The sequence below is a fragment of the Platalea leucorodia genome (assembly GCF_965183815.1).
Source record: "Platalea leucorodia genome assembly, chromosome: 11".
Classification (NCBI taxonomy): domain Eukaryota; kingdom Metazoa; phylum Chordata; class Aves; order Pelecaniformes; family Threskiornithidae; genus Platalea; species Platalea leucorodia.
In genome coordinates, this window is record NC_138833.1 from 20393968 (window position 1) to 20416156 (window position 22189).

General features: G+C 41.8%; 1 protein-coding gene across 1 annotated transcript in view; it reads left to right on the plus strand.

Moving 5' to 3' along the window:
* SGCD (sarcoglycan delta) overlaps positions 1–22189 on the plus strand; it is a gene marked incomplete at both ends in the record, with an annotated part of 130720 nt that overhangs the window by 50285 nt on the left and 58246 nt on the right. Inside the window, one exon of the mRNA XM_082323726.1 lies at positions 6711–6812. Coding sequence (XP_082179852.1) covers positions 6711–6812 — 102 coding nt within the window. The remainder of the gene's footprint in view (positions 1–6710; positions 6813–22189) is intronic.

The following is a 22189-nucleotide window of genomic DNA, read 5'->3' on the forward strand; positions in this document are numbered from 1 at the left end:
AATTCTTTGGTAAGTTGGCAGCCACCTGACTTTCCTGTAGCTATCACAAATGATTTCATACCTGTAGAAGGAACTAAAAGTGCCTACATAGCTCGTACAACTTTTAACAGCAGCTTTTAGAGGTCATTTTCCAGTGGGTGACTCCCACAGCTGGTCTTTGCTCATTCAACTCCATGTCTCCCTGTGACTGATTACTGCAGCGCCAGAGATTATATAGAGGTGTCTTCTCACAGACTGTCATGAGCTTCTGGAGGGAACCTTCTGCGAGTGAGCTGCTTGCTAGTCTTGCAATTTATAATGTTGGTTTAGTGCACCAGTTTGCTGCAAAGGTTTTAGCTGTGCTTCATCTGCGTCTCCCTCCTTCCCTGGAGAGGGTGTATATGTATATGTTGTCTCGCAGTGATGCAAGGCGCTTAGGGTCACCTTCCTTCCCCCACTGGTGTCTCAGCACAGCCATCCTACACCATGCCCATCACCTTTAAATGAAAACACTACCAGCACGACATCTGACAGGGACGTCTGAGGTCAACAAGCAGGCAGAAGAAGAGGCAGAAGGATGCCAGTTGTGGACATGAGTCCTTGCAGTGCGATTCGAAACATAAGCATGTATCCGTGCATAGAGGGATATGATCATATATGCTGTGTAACACTACATTGGCTTGGTTTTCTCTACTCTCTGCACAAACCTGAGTCCATAGGTGAGGTCTCGAAACAAGGTCTTATGTCAGAGGAAGAAGCTGTCATACATTATCTCCTTGCCTTGGAGTGTATGTCACTCTGGACTGTGCTGTGTGACCAGCCTTAACTTTATAGGACTGGTGCTTCTGATATTGCTGCTGATCCACAGCTGGATACTGGGATCTTTACTGAGATGATAAATTAACTGAAGAAAATGAGGAGAAGGAGGGAGGGCAGATCCTATTAGAGCAAGTAGGTGTTTGAGCCTGTGAAGAACTGGCAACGATGTGTATCTGTACAGACCTTCCTTAAATCTGTGGAATCTGGAAACATTTAATGTCAAGTCAGAGATAGAACAGCACAGAAATCTTCCCAGTAGGGAAAGAAAAAAACAGGTCACTTGCATTTACCTTCCGCCCCCCCCCCCCCCCCCCCAACTTTGGATGTATTGAGCTGTGTAATAACTTGCACATATCTGGAAGCGATGCAGAGCACAGCAATCAATAATACAAGCAACGATAATCAGGTGTTTCAGCCATCTGACATGAGCAGTCTCCAAAGATAATTCTCTCCCACAGGACATTGCCAAATATAACTTCAGTTTATTCCTAGTAAAAAAGTAAATGCTTACCTCTGCCGTGCAGAGAAAAACCTTGCCAAGAGTTTTTCTCCTGAAAACTGAAAAGGGATGGAGGTGCAGGAAAAAGCATGGGCAAACACCCACCGGTGCCCGTGGTGGCCAGCAGACAGCGGAGCTCTCTGTGTTCCCCCTCAGCGGTGTCCCTAAGATCCTTAGAAAGACCTCAATAAACAGCAAATTTGCCTTCCATGTTCAGAAATGCCAGGAGAACAGAGGAAGCGCAGAGGAGCGTGAGGCTGAATTTATTGTTTATAAAGAAAAAAGCATCTTGGCACGAAGGGCCACAGTGAATACATGTTATCACCGCTTTGGTCCTTGACTAGGTTAAGCTGTGGCGCGAGCCCAGCCTGATCTAATAAAGCTGCCCGTGGCTGGCAGACACCACTGAAAATTACCCCTGTTCCTATGTGTGGGCAGTCCAGATTGGTGTGGCTAATGCCGCTTCCAGGTATTTACCGCAGCAATTATGTGTCTCTGGTTAGGTTGGCTGTTTTTTCTTATTCTGTTAACTGAATCTCCCTGCTAGCAGTCATACAGTTTAAAAAAAAGTTAAAGTAACCCGCAACTGTTAAAAAGGAAAACTAAAACAAGCTAGGCTTTACCCAGATGTGTAGCCACAGTGCTAACCACAAGGCAGAGAGGAGCCTTGGTGATCACACAGTAACAATGCTGGGCTCTTCCCCTACCACTAATACCATCATTTGTAATTGGTTGTTAAACTGCCCCTACCACTAATACCATCATTTGTAATTGGTTGTTAAACTGCCCCTACCACTAATACCATCATTTGTAATTGGTTGTTAAACTGAGTTACTTCTCAAGCTAATAAAAAAAAATCCTTTCTCATTCAGCATCACCAAAATGACATTTATGTTATTCAGGATTTTACCATTACTCTCCCCTTTCAACACAGAGCTGTCAGCAACAGCACATAAATTTTTATGCCTGCACATTACAAGACATTGTATAAAAAGAGAGGTGGTGTAGATGATAAAATTGATGTGAAAGTTTTCACCGTGCCCTACCAAAAAGCCAAATAATTCAAAGCAGGTGGTAATGGAAAGTTCCTGACTCTGTGCCTCCTGTTTGGGGCTTGCCTCCTGGAAGCTCCCCCAAAGCTGGTGAGTGCCTGCACAATAAAGTCATTCACTCTCCAGTGAGGAGTCTAGTAAAAAGAGGAGAAACTAAGATTGTCAGATGTCAGTGTATCAAATAATCAATACTGCTTTTTTTTTTTTTTTTTTTTTTTTCCCCCTTATTCACAAGCGGTAGAGTGGCAGATAAGGATATATACCAATCACAGACACAGTGTTTAATAAAATCTCATGGTCTCTGTCACTCTGGCCAGCTTTCTGCTACATTTTATAGGTCACAGTCCATGAAATTTCACAGGAACTTTCATATATATTCTCTGTAGCAGAGTATGACAGTTATTTGTTATTAAACCGTATAATTTAGGGAGGATGAAGATGCTTTATCCAAAACAACATGCGAGGTAGTCTTTCATACAGTGATTTCTCTCTAATGTATCTGTATTTTGGGATGTCTGTACAATTCTGCAAGCTGCTTATTTTTTTTTCTAATGGGAAATAATAAATGAATATGATTTAATAATGATTGTACTATAAGAGGCCAGGACACTCATTAACTTTAAATTCAGATTACAACCTTAGCTTGTTTTTTGACCTGCTGACCCAGACTGTCACTACAAAAAGCTGTCATCCTTAGTCATGAGAAACATGAGCAGCAGAGAGTTAATCGTGGTAGAGTCAGTGCGGAGCATTCCATCCCGCTCCCAAACACCAGGGAAGTCCAGAGATAATGTCTGGTGGGTGCAGCTTTTATTAGTTTTGGCAGCCGCAGGAGGAGAGAAAGGCGAGTGGGGATCGGAGGTTGAGAAGGATCAAAGGTTGAGAAGAATAACACGGGGAAGTGTCTCTCTTTCTCCAACCCAGTGGTTTTGTAAGAGAATATGCCTGCTTATATGATATAAATCAAATGTGTTCTTGATGTTCTGGTTGTAGTACATTGTCCCATAGGCCTGATACCTCTTTTGGGATGTATAGAACCTACTGGCTGTGAGCTAAATGTCCCATATGTGTGTTTTTCATGTACAAAAATCCTGTGGGGGACACTTGGGAGACAGAGAGGGTAAAGGAGAGAAAGGGTGAGAAACAGGCAAGAGAAGAGCAGAGTGGAATGCTGGCTCTGTATCACTACTTGGGATAGAATATAGTTGTGAGCCATGAAAATTGCTGGTTTGCCACAGCTTCAGTGGTGACTTGACAAGTCCCTTTATCCATTGGTCCATGTTACTGGTAAAGTATTGCCCCACTTCAGCTCAGGAGCAAGCCCTGGAAGTGGTCAGGATTGTGTATCCACAGAGGTGGCCATTCTTGCAGCTATATGTGGCATATAGCAGCTCACATGACCTGCAACTTTTCTTAATGAAACCAGAGAAGAACCTGCAGTGTGAAAGCCCTCGGGGCTTGTAATCTTAGTCAAATATCCATTTTGGGAAAAAGTTTGTAGAGTTTTTTTAGCAGCACAAAATGTGTGAGGGTCTGCAGATAGCTGTAATAATTCCTGCTCACTCAAATCGCAAAGCATACCACTACCAAAATTTAATCTGGACTCTTTGGAGCGTAATCATATTTCACTCATTTTCCTTCATCCTTTTGCTTGAGATAAATGAACCCCTTCTGTGCCACCACCAACCCAGAATTCATAAGCCAGTATTTTACACCCGGGACAAGGAATGTAGCAAGTGGCACTTTATGACCCATCTCTCATTCCCCTCCCTTCAACAATCAATAGCATTTTCGGCATATGTCTCTATTTAAAGTTTACTTACAGCTTTCATTTCAAAATGAGATGACAGCAGTCGTTTTATTGCCCAGCACTCCTGAGCCTGCCTTTGTTCATAAGACACTGCGCTCTGGCAAAACCGATCTTTACTTGGCAGGGTACACCCTGGGAGCGATACTTCTTGGAACGGGAGAACCTCTGGCAACTGACCAGTGTCACTGCTGAGCCGTGCTATGTCTTTGATTTTTATCCCTCCAAATTCATGCCTTTTGGCAATAGTTCATTCAAATCTGTTTTGGTTAGCCATTCACCTTTAGTGACAGTGATTCCTTTTGAGGTGCTGGAGGTGCACACGCAATGGGAGGAAGAGAAAGCAGACAGATGTGGTTTATTTTTTGCAGCTGGATTAGAAAACATGCAAGAGGTATATCCAAATACATGTGGTTTTCCTGGATTTTCACAGTCTTCTCTTTATCCTCTTAGGGCTTTTACCCAAGTACATATCCCTTTCCTCTAAAATCCCTGAAACAGCTGTGAGTTAGGTGCTGAGGTGGCTCTTTTAATTTGGACTTCAGTGTTTAAGGACACGCCTAGCAGCAATTGAGAAGAGGGCAGCCCAGTCCCTCTCAATGAGTCCCTAAATTGCATGGGGTGCAGATGCCATGCAGTCAGTATGGCATGTCCATATTTATAGATCAGTAATTCCTCCAAATTACTACTCCTGCCATCCTGTGGCCTGCATGACCCTTAGTTTCAACGTCTCTCTCACTGCAACATGAATCCTGGTGCCGTAAGCGCTGATGTGTGTGTCCCTCGTTGCAATGTCCTCCTCACGCTGAGCTCCAGCTAGTGTAAGTTTTGTGATTATTGTATCCTGCCTTATCTTGAAGGCCCGAGCATCATCCTCCTGCTTCTCTAGCCTGAAGAAATGGGGAAAAAAAAAAAAAAAACAGGTGGAAAGATTCCTTAAGGGGTATGTTTGAGGATTGTCGTGCCAGTTCCTGACTGCCCAAGTCTTGGTCATTTCCCAACCTTAATTTATACATGTGGAGGCATAGCTTTTGCTAGCATCAGTCTCAAATCCTAGTGATGTCAGTCAAATTTATGCTAAAAGGTATTCTTCAGACCATCTTTTTCTCAGGAAAAAAAACCCAAGTTACCTCAATCCTTGCAGACTTTGACAATCACCCTGAATCTTAGAAATAATACCTTGCATTTGATGTGGTTTTGATTATACATTTACCTGTGCAATTCCCTACCCACACCATGTTTCTTACACACACACACACACCCCTTTCTAAGCAATTATAGCCTAAATGAACCTAACTCCCTCATCTTAGTAAAAGTTACGACCTTCACGAGTTAAAGGTGAAATATAGTTTGGTCCAATTCTGCTCTGTGCCCATGTATCCATATACCTGCCTTATTGCATAAAAACCATAAGAATAACTTGTATAAAATTTTGACATATATTTTGTTTGCTATTATGGTTTGTCAGATGTTTCATTATATCTTGGACACACATAAGTAAACAATTTCTAAAGAAAATGGACTATTTGCAGTCATCTGCTGGAGGCCTGCAGCCAACACTTCACGCCATTTGTCAAGAAGATTTTTGCCACTGAAGCGCAGGGAGCGGTGGGGACTGGGGGAGCCTGGTGCAGGGCTGGGGAGAGGGCGAAAACTGGTAGTTGCAACTATGAAATCCGAATGAGGAGAGGACAGAAGTGTATGTTACATCAGTCAATGCCTGGCCAACGGACTTTGCAATGGTTGTTTGAAGGGCAGAATGACACAGGAGATATAAACATTTGGATATAGAGGTTCAGATTGCTGGGATGTGCTTGGGCTGTGCAAGGAACAGAGTGAGGGCTCCAATCCTGAGTTGATCGTTGTGTAGTTGCTTCTCCCAGAGCAAATATTTGCATAAATGTATATTCCAATAAAGCTGTGTAGCATCCTAACAATATTGAAAGCACAGGAAAGACTGTGAGACTTCAAACTAGTCAACAGGTTTCCACATCTTTTAGGTGTAAGGGCCAATAGCCCTAAAAAAAAACCACCAGAGGGTCTATGTTTTGCAGAAATCTCCCCAAATAATAGGGGTCAAGTTCCCTACCACGTTTTATTGCAATACTCCTACATAGACAAACCTTATTTTGTCGATTCAGTGGAATTAATCACATATTCTCTATATGGAGTTCAGTAGAATTAATCACATAGTCTTTATATGGATCTGCTATGAATGAGAAGGTATATTAATATACAGGCAGCCGGTGAATATTACAGTGAATAGTTTCCTGTTAACACAGAGCATTGGTGCGTCTCTTTGAGTTCAGACGACTAGCTTAAAAGAACATCTTTCATCTGTGTAAATGGTTTACTGGGGGGCATTGCAGATTGCTCTGAATAGAAATTTTTTCACAGAAACAGAGCTAAAAGGATAACACAAGTAATTGCATTCTGTAGTGCCTCCCAGGGCTTTACATGTTCTCCTCTATGGGGAAAAAAAATCAGCTATTGGCAGCCTGGTGAATTTAGTAATGGTAACTAATGAGGCTGATTCTTTTTGTCTGTGTTTTAGGATGGAATGGGGAACCTGAGGATCACGGAAAAGGGTCTAAAGCTTGAAGGAGATTCAGAATTCTTGAAACCTCTCTACGCCAAAGAAATCCGGTCAAGACCAGTAAGTTGTTGGGAAAGGAATAAGCACGTTTCTGTAACCCTAACTGTAAGAAACTGTGAAGTGGCAGGGTGGTGTGGTTATCAGATAAATTACTTTGGCCACTCTATACAAACGTAATTTGGGGAGTGAGACAGTGGGTGTCCTTTGGGTACCTCATCCGGATGCTATATCCTCTGGGCAGTTGCAAGGTTGATACACGTGGAGTTAGTTTGTAGTTAAAATGCTTCCAGGACCACTGAGATTTCACACTGTCTTTTTGTCTCCTTTTGAGTTAAATCATAAACAGCCCTCAACTGGGAGACCTAATGTTTCCGAAGTAGAGGGATGGCAGGCAGTTGTGAAATCCAGCCCGATTGACTAGTTACTCCTTTTCTGCAGAGAGCAGAGAGGTGATGCATTGGCACAAAGGGCCTGATCTGTTGTTAGCTGGCACAATAAACCCATGTTTCAGTCCTATTTCATGTTGTGTTTTAAAATTATGGCGGTTAAAATTCAATGCCGCTAGGAGAGACTGCTTGACAAAAGTGGCGAGGATGTTAACAACTGAAAATGAGAAAGAACCCAAGTGTGATTGAAATAACATTTTCATAGCGGCACTTCATTGACTGTCAGTGACTTTTGCTCTTTCTAATGCAATCCTGTTTGTCCTGAGCAGCTTTAAAATAGCTGAAACGATTAAAGAGTTTCCAGGATCCTTCTCAGAAGATGTCATCTATCTTGTTGCCCGATCCGAAGTGTTAATTTGAGTCAGATACCAACCTTCCATTTTGATAACAATGGCAGATAGCTAATTAAATAAAGTTAACATCCCTTTATCTCAGCATTTCAGTGGTCTTGTAGGAATTGGAACTTGTAGCATAATCAACACGACATCCAATACAATATCCGATTTAATTATTGAAGGTTGTAACCTCTGTAAGATGGCTAGGAATTGATTTGAACAAGCATAATCATTTAGGAAGAAAAGTTAATGAGAAAACATTCATATCTATAAATGTTTTCGTCCCTGAATTAAAACAGAACTGCAGAACCTTACACGTTATACACTTTGTAAGGTAAAATGTGTGGAAAAGATGCAGCACTTGGTTTGATAAATAGACTGACAAATTGCTACTTACATTTCTTTTTGTCTAGTTAGGTTTCTGGAAATAATATTGGATTACTAAGAGAACTGAGAACGACTTCTTGCTAGTGGGCAGGTTACTGTTTACATATTATCCTATTTATTTACATTTTAATACGGCGGGGGGGCAAAAGGTGTCCCCTTCTTGAGGTTATGAAACTAGTTTCCACACCCTTGGCAGTGTAATGAACGCAAGGAACAAGAAATATAAAGTAAGGCCTTTGTGTGTGTTATTTGCGTTATCCCACCTCCAGGATTATTTTTGCTGTTAGCCAGAGAAGGATCTAGTTGCAAGCCAGAAGGTCTGATCTACAGCCTAGTGAGCTGGAGCATCCCTGCTGGCTTCAGTAGATGAGTCCTGGAAACTGTATTAACTATATAGTTAAATAAACCATGTGCATCGTTTCTCTGACTTCTCAGTGGAGTTCAAGGGGACTAGCCTGTGCTGGCTGTCAGGTTGCTCACAATAATGCTGGAATTACTGTTGGGCTGGGGGCAACAGGGGCAATCCTATTGATTTCAATCAACTTCTGCTTTCTTATGCTATGTGTGAATTTGGCCTCTTGCAAGCAAATGAAAGAGTTGCAGTCAATCAAAGGATGTTAGTTAGAATATTTAAATAGAATATTTAAAAATATTATTAAATAGTCAATGCTATATTCTCTTGGAGGGAGAAGCATACTAGCAATTCCTGAGCTTGATGAATATTGCTAAAATAAAGTGCCAAACTCAGCACTTGGTAATACAGATGAACATCCACACTAATTCCATAGTAATCCTCTCTGGGTTTTCGGAAGTGCATAATGCGGCTTTAAATATGCAAAGTGTAACAGAAACAATATGACAAATAACAGTAAAGAGCATCCCAGAAATAAGCTGACATATAATATTTTTCATATGTTTAATTAAACAACCTAAGAGCTGTGTACAGTAACAGATAATGGTTTTATATAAAGCTCAAAAGACTTTCAGATGCTGGTTATTTCTAGAAGACTTTAATTTAAAAAAAAAAATTAATTTCACTATAATACAGTGTAGTAAATGAAGGGGCGTTTGTGCTGCATGGAGGTGGCAGGGGAAGAATCACTTTTTGTGTAAGTGGCTGCAGTCCCGTGACCTCCGTGGAGTGGGTTTTCCCACTCATGTGTCTCTGCGGTGCTGCTCCCCATGCGGCCCTGCTGTGGGCAGACGTGGGCAATCCCTGCCAAAATATCTCCAAAACATGAATGGTGATAATTCTGGAAAGCCTGGTATTTGTCACTGGTGCCTCTTCTCTGCTGCATCTTTTAAGTCCTGGGAAGGTGGTAATTAGAAGTACACACTGACTCACTTTCCTAGGAGCTGTGCCTTCTGGTTTAAAGATAGTTTTGGATTTCCACTTAAAAGTGGATTTCTTTTTCAAATTAATTTGGCAGGAAGGGAAGACCAAGGTTTAGAGAGAAGGAAAAGCCCTCAAATGTCATACCAGGAGACTGGCTGTGTGGGAACCTCTGAGCTTCCGTAATTTGTGCCTTAAGGAGCTCTAGTAGGTTCTGCCCCCTTCATCACCTTCTGGACAGAGTAGTTGCATTTTGCTGTGCTCCTTTTGGAAGGTAACTCATTGCAAGTGAAATTACAGCCAAGAAGAACTGAACCTGTTGTACTGTGGCATGCAACTGACAACAACCCAACAAAGGCATCTTTCTGGGAGTCCTTTTAAAAATGTTTCTTTCTGCATCGCCGCTGTCTCCTGTCTCAGGAATGACACCCACCAGGCTCGTTTTCCTTTTCCCTCACCCGTTCAAGACTGACCCCCCAAAGCCCTCTCTCTTCATATAACGAGGGTCTTTGTTCCTGTTGTTTCCCCATCCTAGTCCTGCCTCAGTAATACTCAGTTTGTAGTGCCTCCTGGATTAGGAGCCTATTTCTAAGCATCAGAGCTTACAAATAAACATAACCTTGTTACTGCACGAGCCTAAAGTTTATCTGGAGATTAATGAATAGTAACTGGTGGTAGCAGTGTTTGCACCCTTGTAGTCTTGTTTTAAAGAAATGAGATAGATGCATTCCCTTTTCCAGGAGTGATCAGAGCATCTTAAACTCCCAGCTGAACATATTGCACACTAAACAGTATTTTCCATGCCGCTTGCATGGAACATGAGCATCTTGCTGCCTTTAATTAAGAAGTTAACTGGACCATGAAGTATTGCCTGTGTAAATAAAAGTGATTTGTACTTAGTCAAGAAGGTGCATTAGGAATCCTCGCATTTCTTTACTTGCATATAAATTATGGAGATTATTAAAAATTGGAAGGGTCATCTATAAACCCATCTGTAGCTCAGCTGCACTGTCACTCTCAAAATGTAGCTGTCTTTCTAACTGTTGTAATTTATTGTGGACTATCATGTGAACCATCTGCTTGCTTATAAATCAGACAAACTTTGACTGAAAGTTGCACGCAGCAGCACAAATTGTTAATTTTATGTGCTGGAAAGCAATGGCAACAGCTTTGTGGTCTTCAGTCTTCATTGCCTTAATTTGAATAGAAATGTAAAACTGGAAATTTTCCTGCTTTTGTTGAGAAGAGATGCTAACAAGCAGGTTGCTTGAAACTTAGAGTAAGCACAGATTTAGCTTTCTTAGTGCAGTTGGGGTGTTTTGAAGCTTGTCACATCCAGGTCTGTAAGTAACTTAAAAGGGGCAAGACAGAGAACAGGCTATGTGCATTTTCCATTCCAATAGCAACAGAAATAAAATCCTGTGCTGTGATCATACAGGAAAATCAAGTGAATTGCTTCTCTCAGGAGCTGTGTGACAACCAATGAGATGATAATCTCAGCTTTAGGAAGCAGAGAAAGACATTGCCATGATAGGATTAGGATGTTTTTGCCCTTTCAGTGTTCATTTCAAGTGCATAGATAGAAAAAATAAACCTCAGTTTGCAAATATTTACACCAGGCTTAACTTTTCTTACCCGAATCCTTTTAAAGACAAGAGTATGAATTTGCTTGACAAAGATTTTTTGCGGTATAAAGCTCTTGACTGAGGTCCTGCCCGTTCAGCACTCTGGCAGACTCTCCTACTGATGGGTGGGTCTGGGAACACAGATCTAAACATGAGCACCAACCTTTCTCGTCTGTCCTCTGCTACCGGGGGGAGCTCCAAGCTGGTCCGTGGTTGTACAGGTGTAAGTGATGGCAAAATTCACTGAACAGATTTTGAGGAGATTTTAAATGTCTTTTAAAAGAGATCTCTTAGTGTATTTAGCCAGTTTCATGTTGAAGGTCTGCTTCCCATTATTTTTAATCAACTGAAAAAAGAATTTAGAAGACGACTCCTATACATCAAAGAAAAAAGCCTGAGGCAAAGTACAGTGCCTTTTTTTATTTTTCTTTCTTTGGGTGATGTTAGAGGTCGCGATTCCGCTCCCTGTGGCAATGAGCGTCTCACTCAGAGCAGCGTGCTCGCTCCGAGCATTGGAGCAAACCTGGTCTCATTTGAAGCCGTATGAAATAACTGGTGACTACAGTGGAAGAAGGACTGGGCCTGTCATTAGCGCTTGGCTGTGATTCTGCAAGGGCATCTGTTTGGCCTAAAAAAATTCACAGTTGTGAATTAGGGCTCATAACTGCTATTCCCTTTACTGGTGTTTAGTAAATTCTCATCAGCATAAAAGCTAGACCAGCAAGTGCATAAAATATGCTTGTCTATACTTTACCTTCTCCCCAGCCAGTATTTGAATGATAGAAATTTTAAAGGAAGCTTTTAAGAGTGATAAATAATTATTTTGCCAATCTACTTGTCTCACTGTGTTCAGATCTGGAAGAAGAGTGGTATAATTTTAAAGCACAGAAGCAGTTCTGTAATGGACGTATTCTTTTGTATTATTTGCTCTGCAGGTCTACCTGCCTCAAAGCTAAAAATACGCACTGAAAAACAATAAACCATGTATTTGGATTAAACAATGACATACCTGCCTCATAGCCACAAATACATATTTATAAACAATATAACATACTAATTTGGATTAAAAGGCAACATTCACCCATGAGGAAAGGCAATGCAGATGGCAAGATAATTGCAACTTTGTACGATGCTCAAACTGTGTAGTAGAAATCTAGCTTTCAGTAAAGGCTCAGGTAGATAGCTTGAAAGAAGGCAGCTATTTTTTGAGGAAGGAGATGGAATAATTCCTTTTCTTCCTTTGTCAGAGTTTACAGAGCAATAAAGGGATATTGAATTAGTTCCTGATGATTTGGTCTAGCAAAGCGCTTAAGGATTTCAGCACACTCACTGAAACCATCACAGGGTGGAAATGAAGTTTGTCTCTCCGTGCTGCCGTCACTTAGCAGTCCCTGCGCACTCCCACCACCTCTTTGGCCATTGCTTCTCCTAGTGTTTAGCTTTTCCCTTAGTGACTAGTTCTCTTCAAAGAAGAGACAAACCTTTTTTGAACATTAGGATACGAATGAGCCTGGAAGTGCTCCTGGCAGCTCATGGAGATGTTGGTCTCCTGCCTTTGGAGCAGTTCAGCTGCTGCTGTGGCTTTGGGTAGAAAAAACTCACACTATCCGAGGTTGACTCCTGAAGCACGATGCTTCCTCTAACTGCATCTTCATAGCTTACTGCTTCTTGGTTGATTTTTGGCAACAGATGTTAAAATATTGTTTAAAAGCGCTAATAATTTAAAAAAAGAATAAGATTTCTCATGATGGCACAGTCAACAAAAGAAAGCTTCTTGCAGCGGTGCCTGGCCATCTCATATTCTCCCTATAGGGTTTGTTAAGCATTGGCTGTGGCACCACTCCAGATACCTTGTCATAGGTTCAGTGCCAGTGTTCTTTTGCTATAAATGTCTCATCTCAGTTTGGTCAGTTTGAGTCTTGCTTGCCCAACCGCTTTCAACAGAGAGGAGGGCTGGCAGTCAGCGGGACAAACAGTAAAAATAAACAGAAGTGGCCGAGGCATCATTTTGGCAGATGTGCCCTCAGCCAATGCACAGATACTGTTGCCATCGCCATCCAAAGCAGATTTGAGTCCACATACGGCAGTAGGCTGTGAGCGTCCAGTGGGATTTATAAAATTGATATGATCTCTTCTTAATAAATTTCAATCTTAAGCAATAAAATCCAGAGGGCCTACTTCAGACTGAACCTTGGTTGCCCCAGCACTTTGGGGGCAGTTAGTGGCTCTGTGATACTTCCAGTGTGCTGAAAAGGTGGAAGTTTAAGTAAATTTTACAGCAACTATGAAAACATTTCCCTCTAGCTTCATAGTAAAATTGGCCAGAAGTCTCTCCACTTTGAATTTTAAAGGAAATTTGGTAGGCTGGCTGAAGGGGTACTTCCAGTAACACCAGAATTAAATCTTGATTTGTCTGTTCCCCGTTGTTTGTCTAATGAGCTGGTGTTATGTGCCACGCACTGAGAGCACAACAGGGAACTGAAGTATCCCGCCAGCTGCAAAATCAGAGTATCCCAAAGAAGAGCGAGAGAGGAAGCTCTGAAGTAAACAAACTTTTTGAAATAACTCCACAAGTTGCATTTCAAAGCAAAATCTCGTGGAGGCTGCCTACGGTATTTTGAAAAGGATTTCATTAAATGTTGCTAACTTGTCATAAGCTGTCTTAAATGGAAGGGTAATGGCTCATAACATTTGTAAGCTTTTTAATTTCATGCAATATGAGCAGTGTAATCAACACCTATTAAAGTCAATCAGCTGTGCCAAGTGGGCTACCTACCTCGGCTTTTGTCTATATTTTCATCATGGGTACACCTCTGAACTAACTCTGGGATCAACGTGTTCGTACTTCTTATCCTACCATCAGTGGAGATTTGTGTCCAAAAATGCCGATATGGTCACTGCAGAAGTATCTGAACCCATAAGCTGAATAAGCACTTTGTAGTCAGTGGTTTTCACCTTCTAGGGAGCGAGTTTGCGCCCTGGAGTTGATGCGGACTAGTTAACAGCTCTGGAGCTAAACATGACAGAGATGGAGAATTTCCCAAGTGATCTCCCAATGTGTTTGACTTTTTCCCTTTGACAGGTGAAATTTCTCTGCTTGAGCTGGTTGTGTAAGGAGAGGGGAGCTGTTCAGGTCATGTGTTTGTTTTGCTGTTCTGATCCGATTCCCATCTCCTCTTCGTTTTAAACATTTGCAGCTGGACTCTGTGGTCATAAAAACAAGTGATGTGCATCACCGCTCAAAGTGAGCAGCTGGGTTAAGGCTGGGTGCTCTGTGGTCTCTAAGCTTTTGCATTGCATTTTTGGCATGACCTCAGAAATTGCTTGCATTTCAGCTGTGAAGAGGAGGACAGTGGGGCTGAATTTTGTGGTGGAGCCGTATTTCCACGGAAATGTTGCAAATCAGCTGTTTTCACCTGAGTCACGAGCCTTGAGGCAGGAGTGCAGGCACTAGAAGCTAAAAGAATAGAATAAACATTTGATTTAGTTTATTCCCCCAAAAGGGAAAAGAAAAGACGTGGGATTATTGATTTTAAAGTTGAAAGAAAAAATGGCTGAGCTGAATGAATTTGGCAGGCAGTTTCTTGCCTTCCTTGGACATGCACCACTCTTCTAGTGTCTGTTATTTCAGCTTTCATTTGGCATCTTGAATTTGCATGCTACCTCTATGAATTAACGGGGAAGCTGCTGTGAAGCTCGTTTTTCCTAATTAGCCATTTATTATGGCCTCTTGGTATTCCTACAGGCTTCTAAACCTTCAGGAGCTGTATATCATCCTTATTTTTCTATGGTAAATCTTGTATTTAAAAAAAAAAAAACTACACACGGGGTTTACCAGAGGATTCATGAGTGTGGGACACATCAGTCACACCTACTGATTATGGGATTTCTGTTGCTGACTTGTATTGCCGGACAGGTATTACTGTTAAAAGAGAAGCTCTGCTGGTAGTTGACTACAGCTGACCTGAACCAGCCCGTGGGATTGAACGCATTCATAGAGTAGCCTTGAATTCTCAGTCCAAAACTTGATCCAAATTTCATTTTAACAAGCTGTAGCCTCAGAAAGAAGTAAGCCTTACAAAGCACCTGAAACTGCTCAGGAAAAAACATGTGCGATCGTGTACTGCTGCCTTTCTCTCTCTCAAGGGCAAAGGCCTTGAGTTTAAGGATTTACTATGTCTAGACATTGCTGCTGACAATCAGGATTGTGCCTGCTTCAGAAAGGCTGAAATATAAAAACAACTTCTTAATACTAAAAATGAAAAAGGAATAAAACTTTATACAGTATGGATAGAGAGAAGATAGAGACAAATAGATAAAGGAAACACTAAAAGACAAATAGCAAGTTCCAATTATAAAGAAAAAGAATGTTTTTCTGATATTTCCAAGAAGCCTCAAGAGCAGAGCTTTGTGTCTTTTTACCATAGGACAGCAAACACTTCTGCAACTCTTCTGCTGATCAAAACTATTTCAGCAGCAAAGTTATGTATTTTGTAAGGCAAGCGTTACTTGACAAGACAAGCTGTGCTGTCATTAGGAGGTGCAGGCACACACAACTGGTTTTACAGACAGTTCAGTTTGTGTGTTCTTTGATTTGCAACAGGAAAGGAAAGCCAGACCTTCCAGGGTTCATTCACCAGTTGCTATGCCAGTAATAAGAGTTTCTCTGATTGTTCTGTTTCTAAATGACAAATACTGGATTTGGAGAAAGAAGAATGCAGGGTAAAACAAGAACAACTCTAAATTTGCTCATGTTCTTTTGGAGCAAATTGGTTGAGGCTCTTGGGAAAAACTGAGTTGCTTCTTTTGAAAGAAAAAGTAAGATTTCTTTGGCTGTTAACATTTCCCTGACTGGAACATCTCTATTTTTGATTCTGTCTGAGGCTGTGCCTGGCTGTCTACTGCCACATACGCCAGCGTTTTTCAGGAAGGGACAGTCCCATGCCAGCGTTAGTGGCACAGTGTTGCAGTGCAGGACACTACTGTACGTGTGGGATAAAAATGGCTATAAATCTAGCCACAGAGATAGGCTTTCTGACTTGTCAGTGAATTATTGATCTAGGCTTCAGTCGAACTAGATATTTAATTATGTGCATAATTTACGGACATAAGTAATTTCATTGACATCAGTAAGGCTGTTCGCATGCATAAAGTCAGGTATACGTTGTGTTCTGGATTATGCCCTGTAATTTCTACATATACTGCATGTGCGTGGCAGAGCAAAGCCACCGGCAGGAGTCCATCCTGCTGGTCTCTGTACAAACATGGAGACGGACACGGCCCTTTCCTCCAAAAGGTTTTACGTTGTCAGTAGGTACATAGAGAGTGGAACAGGAGATAAGGATGAGAGTGAGCAAAGTGGCTTGCACATTCGCTCCTACAGCAGCTGAGGATTGGTGTGAGGAGTCCTCTGTCCATGTGCATGCTCGTTTTAGTGGATCCCATGCCCCAAGTATAAAGCCATGTGGTGATAGAGCTGGCAGATATTTTCAAGTAAAAGCCAATATGGTAAAAAGTTGTCCTTCTTGGGGGTGTGAAGGAAAGCAGTTTCCATGATGCCCATTTTTTTGGTTTGTTTCTTTTTTCATTTTTTACTGCAGGCTTTCAGTATAAAATGTCACATGTCCATTGATTTCCTCTTGATTTGCTGTGATTCTGAGTCCAATGAACTTTTTAGGTTTGCTTCCAGCCTGGCCTTAAAAGGTGGGATAATTTTCTGAGGCAGGTTGTATGAAGTACTAGCAGGGAGTCTGCTCCTCATTTTTCTCTGAAAGGGAATAATCTATGGAACAGAAAGAAAATTCAAGGTGTTTCAGCTCACAGTATTTCTTCCTTGTTCATCCATCAGGGCACGATCGTTGTTTGCCATCCTTCCATGGAATAGCAGGAGATTCCTCACTTTCAAACCTTAAATTTTCTCTGAGCAGAAGTGGAGCTAAAACCGTCTGTGGCTTTTGTCTTCTCACCGGTGAGGTTCCCCAGATAGCATCAACTGTACAGTGCTGCTGTTATCCAGCTTCCCCCAGAAACATCCCTTCTAAAGACAGAGAGATGTCTTCCTTTGGAAAGTCCTTCCTTATGGTCTATGAAGGAAGGTTTTATTTAAAGTTTATTTCAAATGCAGCGGTGCTAAAATTTGATTTGTAAATCACTGTCTGTTTCTGAAAATGGTGAGTAAATGCATGCCAAGATTTGCACGGTATCTTAGTCAGTGGAGGATACTTTGTTGGATTCTTAATTTGTAGTCTAAAACTATGCAATGAATTCGCTTTTATGACCTAGGCTTTTTCCTTTCTCTTTCTTTCCAGCTACAGCTTGATATTCTGCTTCTAGTTCTTTTTCTCCTTGAGCAAAACAATATACCGTTCCATTGTGTCTCTCTTGATTTAGACAAGGGATGGATTTGTCATGGGGCATTTAATAAATAAAAGTGGTTAACATCTGAGTTCTGCTTCTCTGCTAAGAAGCCAGCAGCAGCTGCAAAAGATTGCCCGTGGCACCATGAATCGGGTGGCTACTGATTTGAAGAGAAGCATGCTGTTCACTGAATCATCCATATCACTCTTCACAGTGCCTGGAAAGTCTTCTTTTCCAAGTACTAATGCAAGCTGAGCCTTCCTCTTGGATGTAATCTGACAGGACTGCAGCCTAAAGCAGCACAGCTGAAGAATAAGATGTTTTTTCCAATGAGAAGCTTTGTAAGACATCAATATTTAAAAGCAGAGAAATACATAAAATTACAGACAATCAGGTTGATTGAGGGGGGAAGAGAGGTCATTCGTCTGACAGAACAAGCACATCTCTCCAGCCAGGCTTTCAGTTCTTTAGCCAAAAGCTGTTGTCTTTCCTTTGATTAGGTTGGTCTGGAAGAGTGTGAACAACTCATTGTTTTTTCTTAAAATCATTGCTTTTTGAGGTATATTTTGCAGGTTAGAAGTACAAAGTGGGCATAGCTGTTCATTGCCTTAGAGCAGTTGATATTTCCCTTTAAGCAGATTCACTGTTGTGTTGTACACCCAGGTGAAGCCAGACAGTGAATGGCCAAATAATCCATAATCCAAACGCACACTAATTGCTATAAAAGGTCAAGAGTAAGTGATCAACCTGAGCTGAGTCAGTGACTTGGTTTCCAAAGAGCCTTGGCTGGAAGACAGTGGGTTTGATGAGATGAACCTGAACATGTTTCCTCTGATGCTTCCTGTGGTTGAATGTTCAGAGTCTGTGTCCTCCAGTTTTTTGCAAAACATCCTTCACTATTTAAATGAAGTAAAGGGCAATGGTATGTATGTTGTCAATGTTACTGGCTTGAGAAGCACCTTTTATTGCATGCTTACTGTTACTTCAAGCCAAAATATTTTACCTGTATTCTGCTGCCTCTTGAAATCCCCAACTCCTACTGCAAACTGACTTTTGTTATATAAGTTTCCTTAAGGTTCCAACTATTATTTATAAATGATGAACCTTGATGTTGGTACACAGTTGGGAGAGCAGCAGGCTTTTTGTTTCTCTCTGCAACATTATCTATTACGCAGCATCCTAGGAAGCATAGCTTAGCTGAAGTAGAAGAAACAGGAACAAGCAGGCAGGACCCTTCCTGCACCCTTTCCTGGTAGGAGCCACTGGTTGGGTGTCTTCACCAATCAGTTTTGTTCCTCTGGAGTTTTGAAAGAACTTCAGGAATAAAAACATCAGGAGGCAAATGCCTTCTGCTTAAAAGTGGAGACAACCAGACAGGCTGAGCCACCCTGCTGATTGCCCAAAGAGTAATTCGGGGTCCTGAGCTTTTATATGCCTCCCTGTGCTCTATTTTACCTTCACACATCCTAATCTCTTTGGCTGCTTTTGCCATTACTCACCATTTCCCCAAACAACATTCCTACCTTCTTCCAGGCATGGAAAAAGCATCTGCTGCTCTTTCTGCAAGCCTGACGTGTCTTGAAATACCACTCCCCAGCTCCCCAGTGGTGTTGGTTAGGGATGTATTTTTGCTCATTGGCCCTGTACCATGGCAGTATCCTGTGTTCCTCTCCTCTCTTCACCCTGAAGCAGATACTCAAGAGTGTCTGTTGAATGGCAGCCGCAAGATACAGTCAAGTCCCAACACAGAGCACCCTACCTCTGCTCATGCAATTGTCACGCTGATCGGACCTATGCTGTCATGCTATCTCTGTAGGTACATGTGTTCGGTGTAGCAACATCCAGCATGATTTAGCGTCTTTCCTCCAGATCAATCCAATTTCACGTCACATGCTTAGCTGTATCTGTCATTTTACCTTTTCAAGTGTACTGCTGCCTTGGCTGTTAGACATTCAGCCTCTCCGAGACGGATGGAGGTTTGCGGTTCCTCCTCTCCAAGACGATTCCTGTCTGACAGTAAGGCACACATGGACCATTGTGGCACTGCAGGGCAGAGTTTGGCCCCTCTGTTTATTCCTGTGGGGAAGCCTCTGCCTAGTCCTGTAGACCAACAGAGCATCCTTCTTAAAGCTGAGTATTGATCATTTCAGCAGAAGAAACAAAGTCGTTAGATAAAAGCAATTCAAAAACAGTCTGTGCAAATGTTTCTGTGACCCCATAACCCTGTATCATAATTAAAGCAGACCAAATTACTTTGGCATCAGAGGTACAGTCACAGGCCCAGCCTTTCTTTTTTGTCCTTCCCATTTTCCCAGATACGCCCATACAGAGTTAACTGAGTATATTTCTACAATAAATATTCCCACAACAAGGCCAAAATATGGTTTTCATCAATCATTTCATAGCTGCTTCAAACCTGTCACACCAGTGTATGTGCTTACAGCAGCTTGGGGAAAAAAAAATGCAGACAAACCACAAATGAAAGCAAGAATTTGAATAGAAAACCTGACTTTTCTATCACCAGGAATGGTCAGTACAGTGGCAAGTGCACAGTCTCCAATGAATAAATAATTGCAGATCCAGGAAATGAGATTATTACTCCCATGAAGCTATTGAAAAGGAGAGCGCACTGAGCCCTTCAAACCTGTTTCCTGATACACAGAGCTGCATTTGTCTATGGAGCACAGTAAACCTGAAGGACGGGTCTCGTAAAGAAGAGCCTTATAATTGCAACAGAAGCCCAGAAAGAGAAACACTTTGATTGCAGGAACATGTCCGGGCTGAACCTTGTCATTTCACAGGCCAGATGCATTGGAGAGAACTCCACTGGGTAATCACAGAAGTGAGGATGGCCTTCTGTGTCCTGCCTTCTAGCTGTAACCGTGCTGTAATATAGTTGCTTTTGCAGTGTAATTGCTTTCTCTGCAGGGCTTCTTCCTATTGATTCTGCTTGTGTGGATTTAAATTGTTTGCGGGTTGGAACTAGACTCAAGTTGGTCTGCATCTCCGCTTTTCTGTGCTAGGCAGCTCACGTGACAGTTCTATCTAAGAGACTTTAATGATGTCTAGATAGCATCGCTCCCTGGCCTGCGCATATGTATTTGATTTGAGGAGAGAGGCTGGATCAGATAAGTTCAGAACATCAATAAATACGTGTATTTTGTTTGGTGACACTTGTTCAATTTGAATCTTTTTCCCAGGAAGCAGCTTGTGTTGTGTCATTTTTTCAGCGTGCTGTGTAAATGCTCTGCATCTGCAACTGTCGGGGATGGTGCCATCCCATAGCAATGCCATCTGCTCGTTCACAAAGTGCTTTTTGCGTAGATAAAAAATGTGAGGTGTTACTCATAATTAGGCAAATCACATGCTGTGATCTGTGATTGATTTGATTTCTGTTGCTGGCTACCTCGCATATGTCTATGTGTCCATAAGTATTGTCTACATATCAGCATATGGATGCAGATGAATCAGAGACTCATGAATTCTTTTTCCCAATCCAGACAGATGGAAATGTTTTCCCTTCTTCTTATTAGCAGCAGCTGAATTTCAGTAACACCAGGGGCCTCTGTTAGGATCTTGCCTGTGTTTCATGCTGTACATGCATACGTAAGTTGGCATGGCCATTTATAATCTAATACAAGAAGTAAGCGATCCATGACATGCAGCAAAGGAAAGTTATAATTTCAAAGCAATGTTCAGGGATAGCCACATTATTAGCTGCCTTAGAGAAAAATATCTGGATATATAACTTGGCATTATGCAGTGCAGTAACAAAATGCCTAAAAGGTGCTGTGAGCATTGCAGAACCCAAGTGTCTCTGCTGATTCAGGCTTTTAGGAAATATTACCCTGCCTTTATTGGTATTAACTGTATGTATTCTTCGATGCGTATTCACCTCACTAACTGAGCGAGTTCCTAATTGTTTCTGGTTGTACTATGGTCCAAGTAACACTGATAGGAAGAGAACGTAACTTAAAAATTACTAGTTCTGTATAATTTTAATATTGTCTTCAAATGCCTTTTATAGATAGTGAGGTATGATTTACCATTAGTTTTAAAAGATATTTAAGGCAAGCAGTAAGCATACCAGAAAGGCCATAAAAATGAAAACACATGAACAGAGGTCTGCACAGTTGTCTGGAGTAAAAGTTACGAGCAGTAGAGTAGCTATGTAGTTGGATGATTTAGAATATTTTAAACCTCAGCAGAGCTCTCTTCCTTTCTCTCCCTCTCTCCTATGGTCCTGTGCCTATCTACAGTGAGTTCACTTCAGCAGGAGATCAGTCACCACTGGAGTCTGGCCATAACTAGGATAGCCTGAGGCAGCAAATAGGCTATAACTTTGTGCAAACCCATAGTCCCACTGCTACGCCACCTCTTATAGACAAGGATCAGATCGGTGCGAGCTGCCACTGAGCAGCTACTGCGGTTCAGTATTTCTGCAGAAGAATTCAAGTAAATTGAAATGGTTGGTGAATACTTGGTTGATTTTTACTGGAAGTGGTGATCAATGTGCTGAGTACCTAGGACTGCTGTTCTCCTGTTTAAGAGCATTACAGTTTCTCGAGTCCTGCTTAGTTTGTATAAGGGAGAGCCATTCCCCAATGATGCAAAGTTAATCATCAGCGCACATTTGATCGGCTCTGGTGTAACACCTTTGGGTGAACTCTGCAGTGAAGTGCTTGAAGCATTTTCAGAATTATTTGGTCATTTTACAAGGTGTGCTGTTCAATTCATGTCAGGTGTTGTCCAAGGGTGTCTTGCCAGAGGACTTCTGGTGCTGAGCACGCTTAATGCATTGGGTTTCTTCCGAAGCCAGTAATGCTCAATTCAGTCCTACCCATACAGAAAGTTTTGTGAATGTGCAGCAGCCTTCAGACGTTACAAATCCAGATTTCCCACCCCCATGGATACTGAATAGAACTCCGACATGCACGGTTGCATTTTAGTTTTA